This window comes from Durio zibethinus, chromosome 21, assembly GCF_047325235.1.
Source record: "Durio zibethinus cultivar Kanyao isolate XHJ-2024 chromosome 21, ASM4732523v1, whole genome shotgun sequence".
Lineage (NCBI taxonomy): Eukaryota > Viridiplantae > Streptophyta > Magnoliopsida > Malvales > Malvaceae > Durio > Durio zibethinus.
Genome location: NC_143182.1, coordinates 12329108 through 12339952, shown reverse-complemented (window position 1 = coordinate 12339952; position 10845 = coordinate 12329108). Strand labels below are relative to the sequence as shown.

The window sequence follows — 10845 nt, the reverse complement described above, 5'->3', positions numbered from 1 at the left end:
AATTCATTTTTTATCTTTATTCTTTTATTCCCAAACTTTAAATTAATTTTCTTTTTTCATTCGATTCTTAATTGAACCAACACTAATAATCTCAATTTTCAAAAGAAATTAGCGATTTTAAATAATTATTTCAAACATAGAGAAATTTTTAATTTTTTTGTAATTGAACGGAATTGAATATCGTAAACTATATTAATTTTTTTATGTAAAAATATAATTTATGAAATGCATTTTCATATGACTTTGCAAGCTTTCAAATTTACATTCTGAAAATTTTTAGAACTTTTCAAAATATACATCTAAAAACTTTTAAAAATTCTTGAAAATATAAATCCGAAAGCCTGTAGAAGTGCAAAATTTTCTTTTTTTTTTTTATGTTCTGAATATGCATTTTCCCAATAAATAAGATAATAACAGTAATTTTAATGGTTTGGAGTTTGTGACGAAGATGAAGAAAAGAAGAAGAATAAAAAAGAGAAAAAAATGGGTGTATAGAAGGGTTGAAGCGTAATTTAATAAAAGTTAATTAAATAATTTTATTTAGAAGTATTTTAATAATAAAAAAATTGTATGTATAAGCAATTATTGAGGTCCAAAAAGAAGTTTCCTTTACATTGCTACTTATACAATATGCTTTGGCTGGGTTTATGAGAAGCAAAAGTACAAGCATTATTCTTCTGTGTGGGAACAGTTTCGGCGCATTTGATAAAACACCAGAAATACTACGGTTTAATTGAAGTAGACTCGACAAGTAACTTTCAGAGTCGTGATGAGCCAACTTCGAGAGAGGAGCAAGAATTGCCGAGGACAGTGCACTACAGCTGGGGGTGGGGGACATACCACCACTCTCGCCTAGGGACGGCAATGAAGCCCGTCCCCAACGGGTTTCGATCCGTATCCTATAGGATCAAATTTTTTTTTGAATTTTAGATTTTGGGTCGGGTTCAAGTATACATAAAATTCGATCTTACTCGATCCGATATTATTAAAAAATTATTTTTTAATTAATTAATAAATTATTTATATATATATAATTATATTTTAAAATATTTATATTTAAAAAATAATATTTTATATTTTAAAAAATAATATTTTATTAATTTCAGATCGGATCGGATACGATTTACAGATTATCAGATCGGATCGGATTCGAGTATTAAAAAATTCAGATCGAATCGGAGTCGAATTTGATAAAGCATAAAATCGAATCGAATTCGATACAAATAAAATCCACCTCGAACCCGATCCGATGTCATCCCTACTCTCGTCACGGCCTCCAAAATATATATTTAAAAACAAAAAAGGTGGTAGCTGTTCACACTTAACCCACCTAACCCACGTTGAGTAACCCCCTTTCAACGACTAGTGGAATTTTCACTACACGGTAAAATTGTTATTACACGATAATTTTGTTGCTAAAATTGTCCTATATACATTTTTACAAAACAAGATCTGACTATCTAATTTATTAAATTTGATAATTTAAAATATAATATAAAAATAAAATAATTTAAAATTATAATAATAATTATATAATTTAATCAAAAAAATTAATTATTATATTTTTGTATCAATACGATATATAATTTTTTTTAAAAATAAAATATAAATATATAAATTTTAATATTTTATATAATACAAATATATAAATCGTTCGGTTTAAATTCTTTGCTCAACATATGTTATTGAATATTAATTTATTTCTTTTTACAAAAAATTTGTAATATAAAATTTTTAAAAATTTATAAATTTTAAAATTTAAATTTCAAATTTATTAGATATATCTCTTAAAACAAATTAAATTAAATCTCGAATTCATATTAATTCATCTTTTGATCACACATTGGATTAGCAAAATTAGTTCTTCAAGAGATTCACCACAAAATGGCCGTTTTTCAATAGTTGCGATTGCTACTTTAAAGAATCAGTTCCAGTTCTAAAAGTAGATAAATGTACCCCAACATTTGATTTTTTTTTTTTTTTAATAATTGCTTGTATTTAGTTACTCAGAACAATTGAGTTTCAATCTACTTCTCCAAATGATTAAAAAAAAAAAAATAGTACCAGATAAGCTTAATGTATAGAGACCATTCTTCTTGGACACCAACAACTTCTTCGCATCTCACCAATTGCTTTTTACTTTTCAGAACATTGGCAATATCAGCAATGTGATTCTCTTGATTATCAAGTACAAAGGAACCTATCATATAGAGAACTCTGATGGATAAAAGCCAAGAATGAATTATTAAACTTCAAGCATTGCATGGTCTTTCCTTTGTAACAATCTTGTTATGACCTAACTAGCTATATAACTTTACCCCAACTCATTCATTATACAAAAACATGGAACAGTCTAAATTTTACCATATCATCTAACAGACTGACACGCGTGTGAATTTTTAGTAAATAATTACCTTTATTCAAAGATTCGTTAGTGAAACACACAAAATCAACCAGTAGATGGATAATACAAGCTACTATAAAGTGATATAATTTCTTGCATGGAGGATTTTCAGGAAAGAAGCAGCTCCTGACCATAAATTTTTATTGTGCTTCATACATCCTCCGTCATCCTTTCAGTTTGCATATGGCGAGTCCTCATATTTTCCATCCCACCTATAATTTGGTTTGGATAATTCAACAAAAGACAAAGAAATAAAAGATCAGCCATTTTAGCTCTCCTTATACTATTATATGACATAAGAGTGCTCAAGGCCCCAAAGTCACACCTACCTGCACTGTTCCTGTTCTGGAATTTTGAGCTCTAAATCCTCTTTAAATGGCTGAAATACTTGGTCTACCTTTTTATCATCCACTTGGTCAAGAACTGGTGGATTCCACTGCAGTAGTTTGACATGGGAGAAGTGATAAAAATGACATGCTAAATGCAAACCACTTCCCGAAAAATTTACCTACTTTAGAGGTTTGAAAAATTCATCCAGTGATAATAATTGATTTACAAATTCTTCCCAACTTCAAATTTTAGCAAGCAACCAAAAAATCTCACAAGTTATTTCACCAAGCATCCAGGCTGACATGGATAGACAAACACATGCAAAGATACACATAAAGATGCGGTAAAAAGAAGTACCTTAGGAGCATTATCCTTGTCAATGGTGAGAGCTCTAATACCCTTTTTCAAAAAAACAGAAGAAAACCCATTCAGGAAGTTAGAAGGAACTCATTTTCCTTAAAATTAGGGTTCTTCCATTAAAAGTTTTCATAAGTGGTTAAACTCAAAACAATTACCTCGTATACATCTTCAGATATTGTGGTCCTCAAAATATTCATGGTTAGTCGAAATTCTTTCTTCAGACATTCAGGCAGTGTTTGCTTTCTTCCTTCATGAATCTGGAAATATGAACCCAATAACTAATGAGACATGCATAAAACCCAGTAATTAACTACCATTTGGGACAAAACCAATCATCTAGTTGTTTTTTGTTAAGTTGATACCAATTCCATAGTTATACAAAGCAAGAGGTAAAGGTTCAGCACCGTGTCTTATCAAGTGAGTTGCTACTTGCTATTCAATGCATAAGGGAAAAACCAAAGAAAGTTTAATAAAAAAGGAAAATAACACAGAAAAGTTATCCTACGAAATGGACTACTCTTGCAGCACCTATAGATTTAATAGACGAGTTGAGTGCTTTACCTTCTTTCTAGCACAAATATTGCAACATACAGATTAAATGTTACCTTGTAAAGCTAAAACACCAGGCTTTAAAAATTCTTGAAGCAGTACCTAGTAGTTTTACCACTTGGAAAGACAGCACATACACTCTTGTGTATAGACATCAGAAAGATTTTGATGAAATCACTGATCTCATGTTCAAGATTAAGACAATGCATCAATTTTAACATAAAAGATATATGCTTTTATGCAAAAAAGTCAAGATTAGACAACATATTGTTAGTAGAAAAAGTGATGAACATAATTCAGACATGTAGCATAGAATGAATTTAACTTGAGTTGCTGGCACTAGAAGCACAAGCCTCAATCCTCTACAAAAGTTTAATTTAAATCTCTACCAATGCTTATAAATATATGCCAATTTCTGCAAACGGTGGAACATATGAATGAATGGTGCAATAAAGCAAAAAACTTTTACCGATCTCAACGTTATTTTCAATCCTATTGGCGATGATCTTTTCAACCCTTTCAGTACAGGACCAATCCACCTATTTCCCTCTTTACTAGCTTCCACTTCCTGTTAGAGTACATTCAAACCAAGAGAATTATGTGAATTAAATACAAGGGGCTACAGAATATTATGAGGAATTTTGCCAATTGAAACTGTAATATATATTTTCTATGTGAAAGATTAAAGGAAGAAAGACAAAGAACTTACAAATGATTTTATAATGTCTGCAACAGAATCCTTTGAGAAACACTCATCAATTATCGGCTTCCTGAAAGTAATAAAAACTATCAGGTTTCACAAATGCTGAAGTCACTGGTCCTATCCTAATTCATATTCTAGCAGACACACATATCCTTACTTGTTTAAAACACTGTCTTCATCGAGCTGCACGTGCAAAGAAAATTCCTCAATTGTAGCTTTGACTGCATTCTCATCACCAGAGTTCAAGCTAATCAGACGCTTCTCTAGCTCAGGCAGTCTCTGATTACAATAGAAATTAATATGTTATTGTTCAACATTACTCAAATGTAAGAAAGAATATATAAACAAATTGATGATACAAAAGCATCAAATTGCTTCATTGCACTTACAGCACCTCATTAATTTCAGTCCATAGATAAACTATGCTAAAAGATGAAAAACTCAAATTTAAGTCAAATCTTTGTGGTACTGAAATTAATGAGGCATATAATAGAGAGTGAAAATGAAGTTCATCAAGAAAGTTCAATAACGAATTTGTTAGTAGATTATTGTTCCTTTCATATGTCCTCAATAGTCAAAACTTTACCAATTTCAGCATAGTTAACTGATTTCATATAGTGTTTAATTTTTCATCAGAACAAAGTTGGGAAGCAGCCTCCGACCCGAGGCACTCTGCCCTACAAACTGAAAAATGTATGATACTTCTTGCAATTAAAAGAAAATGGAGCTTATGTTTTGTTTGAAGTGAACCCCAAACATTCAATCGTCCTAAGCTATTACTTCTTCACAAAACTTGTTCCAAAAGTGAATGCTAATAATAGGATATAAAGAGAAATGTTAGGTCAATCATCATAGCCAGCGCCAGCAGAAGGACCAAAAGAAAATGGATCAAAATATGATGAGAACAGATGTCATGTGATCCGTGGGAGTAGATTAAATTGAGAAATCAAATTTCTTGAAACAGGCTTGAGTTCAGATTTGATTGGGTTGTGAATTTGACAGGAGATGAAGAACTTCATACCTAATTGCTTCCATGCACAATCAATCTCATAGCTATTACATAACCATAGTGGTACACAAAATAAGTCCATTATATATTCCCTTGAAAACAATCTGAACAAGAATAGATTTTTGCATTGTGAATTGCATATTTTTCCTTATACCTTCCTCCTTGAATCGCCAAAGCAGTAAGAAGCAATCAACTTCTAGCCAAATACACAGAAGGAAACTTGTTTATAGAAAAACACTCCATTCCAGTTCACAATTATGATAATCCATTGATTAACGTATCACTATATATACATAGCTTAATAAAAATATGTTTTATATTATACATCATACCTCAGCTAAATAGACAGGGACGTAATGAGAAAAAAATGTGTTCATACCAAGTATAACACGAGGAACCTTCCATTTTTTATTGGTACAAACCGATAACCATATGCATTTTAATTACCATGTGCACAAAATGTCTTATACACTTACTCCAAAACACGTTTACAGGAAAGAAAGCATTATAACCAAATACAATTTACACTCACCTCAAAGGGGACAAAATGGGTTGCTAGTCCAGCTGCAACCAATTCCTTGCCATTTAGCCTAGCACCTGTTAAAGCTAAATATTCCCCTGCACGAATGACCAAATAGTCTTAATTGGATTCCAAAAGAAACAAAAACAAACTTCATTTTTCATAAATAAAATAATCAAATTCCTCCCTGAGGAAATCAGGAAAGGTGATTCCAAAAAATGTCAGATACTTCTCCTTTTTGGAAGAAGAAGAAACACCAAAGTTCAGACACATTAAATTTTCTCATTTATAGATGTCAGTATCTTTATGCCAAGTTGTGCTTACCCAAATGCCCAGGGAGATGGGAAAGCATGTATGAGAAACCACAGTCCACATGAAAACCAATACTTGCTTCTGGTGTTGCAAAGACCTAAGTACAAATATTCAAAAAGCACACCGGAAAGGAGATTTACAATGTCAATGCAGTAACATATATCAAGACTCTTATAAACCCCTGCCCTTGAAGAATAAAAGAAAAAAAAGAAAAGAAAAGTAAAGTTGAAAGCATTGATTTATGTATGGAAATATCAAGGTGACGACTAGATACGCACAGTTTTTTCCGTTACAACAGAGAACTTCATTGGGACCATCAACGATGCACCACCTCCCATTGAAATTCCTTGAACAAGAGCAACCTGTCAATCATATAAACAGTTGATTGGTACATTCCTCAGTGATGCAGATCCCACATTCAGTGAATTCCTTGTGCAATGGTATGACAATACAGTGTGGAAAAAAATGAACCTGGGTTTTTTTATAGGTATGAATGTGATAGCAAAGCCAATACATTCGATAGACCACCTCAAGGCAAGAATCCTCTGCCAGAAGAATGATTCATTACAAGTTACAAGTTAAAGTTCATATTGATTTGCACGCATCTGAGCACAGTCATAAATATTGGTGTTGCGGTGGAAGTAATAGAATTTAAAACAGAATAGAATATATGCAAAAGTTCAATATCAGGATAGAGTATTTACTTGATGTCCTTCCCTCATAGAACATTTTTAAATCCCCACCAGCAGAAAAGGCACGCCCAGATCCCTGCATAAAATGAAAAACGCTAAGTTTTAATGACTCATAGCAAGCAAGAGACATATTGAATGAGAAATCCAGAAATAGGAAGCATCAGAAATGACCTTGATTAGAATAAGCGCTGCTTGCTCATCTTGTTCCCATTTTTCTAAGTATTCAGCTAGCAGGGAAACCTATTGCAGTAAAAGAAACAATAATTTCAGAAGATTTGACTTCGCCAACTTAAATAAAAGCTCAAAGACAATGCAGATTGAATTCATACAACAAGCCAATAGTTTGTTTTTTTTTCCTTTTAATTTGATTTTGATGGTTGAACAGCACATTTACATACCACTTTGGATGAGATGACATTCAAATGTCGAGGCCTGTTCAAAGTGATCAGTCGCACATGGTCTAATTCTTCCCCAACAACAACCTTAATAAGTAACAAAACCATTAATCCACAGACCAAAAGAAAAGAAAAGAAAAAAAACCCATGAAATACCGGTAAAATTGAATCATTAAAAGGGTAGATTACAGGTTCATCGGGGTTAACAACTTCTTTTGCCATTTGAATCGTTGGAACAGATTATTCAACTTGAAACCCACAAATCCTAAGAAATACAGCAAGAGAAGGAGGTTGAGGTCTGAAATTAAGTTGCTTATTGAAATGTTCATTAATTTACATAAACTTGAAATAAAAGGAGAAAAGAGCAAAAGAAGATTGAAACTTACCTTTAGAGAAGTGAACAAGGAAGGTGGAAATGGAAGTTTTATATCAACAGTTATATAGACAAAGATTAGAGAAGCCAAGGATTAAAGGGTAGTTGGTAATGGTAGCTAATAGCTGTAATTCTCGACATGGCATGAGCTTCCATTTCAACTTTGCTTCTTACCTACCCACCCCCTTCAGTTGTTGCGGGTGTGATCCCCGCGCCTACGCACCATTTATTTAAAGATTTCAGTAATCAATTAATAAATACTTATAAATATTATTTTTCTACACTTGGTTTTCATTTTCTTGCAAATATATATTTTTTAATTTTTAATCTTCATTCATCCTCTCAAGTTTTATCTGCTTAAGTCGGTGCTTAAGTCCTTTAAATTTATAAATTTTTAAAAATTATTCATCAATTCAATAAGAACATGAGAGAATGTGTTTGATAATTTGATTATATTAGTTTAACTATTCATAAAAATAAATTTAATGAAAATATATATTAAAATGATTTTTATTTTTTAAAATAACAACTTAATTATTTTAATATATATTTTTGAGAATTAAGTTTAATATTTTTAAACACATTGAATAGTATTTAATGCATTTTTCTCAACAATATTTTAAAATATATATTATATTAGTTGTAATTTTTCCCTTAATATAACTTTAAATAGTTAATATTTTTCTTTTGGTATAACCTTTGCTGGTTAATGCTATATTCTATTATTATTAGTATACTTTTTTTTTTTTTTATGAATTGACACAAAACTGCAATTATATATCATAGATATTTAATAAATATAAATTTAATTTAATTTAATACAAACTAAAATATTTTTTAATTAATTTTAGTTTAAAAATATTCTTTTGAAATATGGCTATTCAATTCATCAGCATTTCGTGTTTTTGAATGTTGTTTTCATTAGAAAGAACTTTGTATTTGATGAATTTTTAATTTTTTTTTCCCTTTTGCCAGGTACTGATGAGGTTTAAGCATGCTAATCGAACCAAATTAACCTAAATAGGTCGTGATAGGGTTATAATTCGGGTTAGTTTACTGTGCTATGATCAAATGGTTTCCCATTGTTACTGACAGTAGGTTTGTAAAAGATGTCCTCTTTTGTGGTGTTTACCAGGTGCCACTGAGAGTTATCTGTTGGAAAAGTGGATTTTTCAAGCTCATGGAAATAGAGAGGAAGCTACCAATTGGTGGTCATGTTAAAGATTGGGAAAAACCAAAATGCAATTAGTAATATGGTGGATTGTAGAGACGCTTTGCCTTGTAACGATGGAGTGAATGAAAATATGGTTGATATTTTGGTTGAAGCGGCACATAGTAGAGATGGTAGGATAGTTGATTCCTTTAAAAGGTCTGTTATGGGATTTGAAGAGGATACAGAGTTTGAGCTACGTAATGGCACACGAGGCAGCATATGCCTTTTATCAGGAATACGCCAAGTCTATTGGATTTACTACCTGCATTAAAAACACTAGGCATTCAAAAAAATCGAAGGAATTTATTGATGCTAAATTTGCATGTTCCAGATATGGAATCACACCAGAATCAGATGTTGGTAGCAGTAGAAGATCAAGTGTGAAAAAGACAGACTGCATATCCAGCATGCAAGTGAAAAGAAGGCCGGATGGCAAGTGGATTATTCATGAATTCATCAAGGAGCACAATCATGAGCTTTTGCCAACCCTTGCTTACCATTTTCGAATCTACAGGAATGTAAAATTGGCTGAAAAGAATAATATTGACATTCTGAATGCTGTTAGTGAACCGAATAGAAAGATGTATGTCACTATGTTGAGATGTCTAGATAGTCCGGTGGATGTCAAAATGTAAGCTTCCTTCAGAATGACATAAAAAATCAGTTTGATAAGGGTAGGCACTTGGTCGTGGATAAGGGAGATCCTCAAATTATGGTCGAGTATTTTAAGCGTATCAAGAAGCAGAATCCTGACTGCTTCTATGCAATAGATTTAAATGAGGAGCAAGTTGAGACATTTGTTCTGAGTTGATGTTAAAAGTAGGAATGACCATGCGAGTTTCAATGATGTTGTTTCTTTTGATACCACCTATGTGAAATTCAATGAGAAATTACCATTTGTACCATTTGTTGGGGTTAGCCATCACTTTCAGTCTATGTTACTCGGATGTGCATTGCTTGCTGATGAAACTAAGCCCATATTTGTTTGGCTGAAGAAGACATGGCTTAGATCAATGGGTGGACAAGCTCCCAAAATTATAATTACTGACCAAGACAAAGAATTAAAGGCCGCAGTTGAAGAGGTCTTCCCAACTGCATGCCATTGCTTTGCTCTTTGGCCTATTTTAGAAAAGATCCCCAAATCTCTAGCACATGTAATTGGACCGCATAAGAACTTTTTGCCTAAATTCATTAAGTGCATTTTCAAATCTTGGACTGATGAAGACTTTGGTATGCGATGGTGGAAAATGATAACTCGATTTGAACTCCAAGATGATGAGTGGGTTCAGTCATTGTATGAAGACCGCAAAGATGGGTACCTACTTTCATGGACAATGTGTTTCTCGCCGGAATGTCTCCAAGTCAGCGTTTTGAAAGAATGAACTCCTTCTTTCATAAATACATCCATAAGAAAATTACTTTGAAAGAGTTTGTGAAACAATATGGGGCAATTCTGCAAAATAGGTATGAAGAGGAAGCTATAGCTGATTTTGGTACATGGCAGAAACAGTTGGCACTAAAATCTGCATCACCATGGGAAAAACAGATGTCAATTGTTTATTCACATGCAATATTCAAAAAGTTCCAGGTTGAGGTCTTGGGTGTAGTCGGCTTCCATCCCAAAAGGGAAAATGAAGATCAAGGAACCATAACATTTGGAGTTTAGGACTGTGAGAAGCATGAAAATTTTACGGAGATATGGAATGAAGAAAAGCTGACACAACCAAACAAGCTTCCAACCCGAACGAAATCATATACCTCAATTTATTTGAGAAGTTAACACCATGAACTTGGTCTAATCTGAACCCAGATAACCTAGCTCAGCTGTTCAAAACCTGATCCAGCATGACCCAAATTGGCTAAAACAGGCAATGATAACCTGATTGACCCAAAATGATGCACCTAGCCTGAACTGTTAGTCATCAAGGCTTCTTATAAGTAGTTATAGTTCTGTTATAGTTTGGGTTGCATTTTGTGCATGTAGG

The 10845-nt window shown here is 32.4% G+C and overlaps 1 protein-coding gene and 1 pseudogene across 1 annotated transcript; one reads left to right on the top strand and one right to left on the bottom strand.

Annotated features, from left to right (window-relative positions):
• Window positions 1-2396: 2396 nt before the first annotated feature.
• On the bottom strand, window positions 2397-7849 carry LOC111305650 (ATP-dependent caseinolytic (Clp) protease/crotonase family protein). The gene is made up of 16 exons (XM_022903358.2): window positions 7661-7849; window positions 7464-7539; window positions 7278-7361; window positions 7051-7119; window positions 6892-6955; window positions 6659-6732; window positions 6466-6549; window positions 6200-6284; window positions 5888-5973; window positions 4504-4625; window positions 4353-4413; window positions 4113-4211; window positions 3250-3351; window positions 3092-3133; window positions 2734-2840; window positions 2397-2616 (listed from the first exon to the last, which is right to left on the bottom strand). Exons 2-16 carry the CDS (start codon window positions 7494-7496, stop codon window positions 2577-2579), a joined length of 1152 nt encoding a protein of 383 aa, XP_022759093.1. The 5' UTR covers window positions 7497-7539; window positions 7661-7849; the 3' UTR covers window positions 2397-2576.
• A 918-nt stretch (window positions 7850-8767) lies between these two features.
• On the top strand, window positions 8768-10640 carry LOC111306521 (protein FAR-RED IMPAIRED RESPONSE 1 pseudogene; annotated as a pseudogene).
• Window positions 10641-10845: the final 205 nt, after the last annotated feature.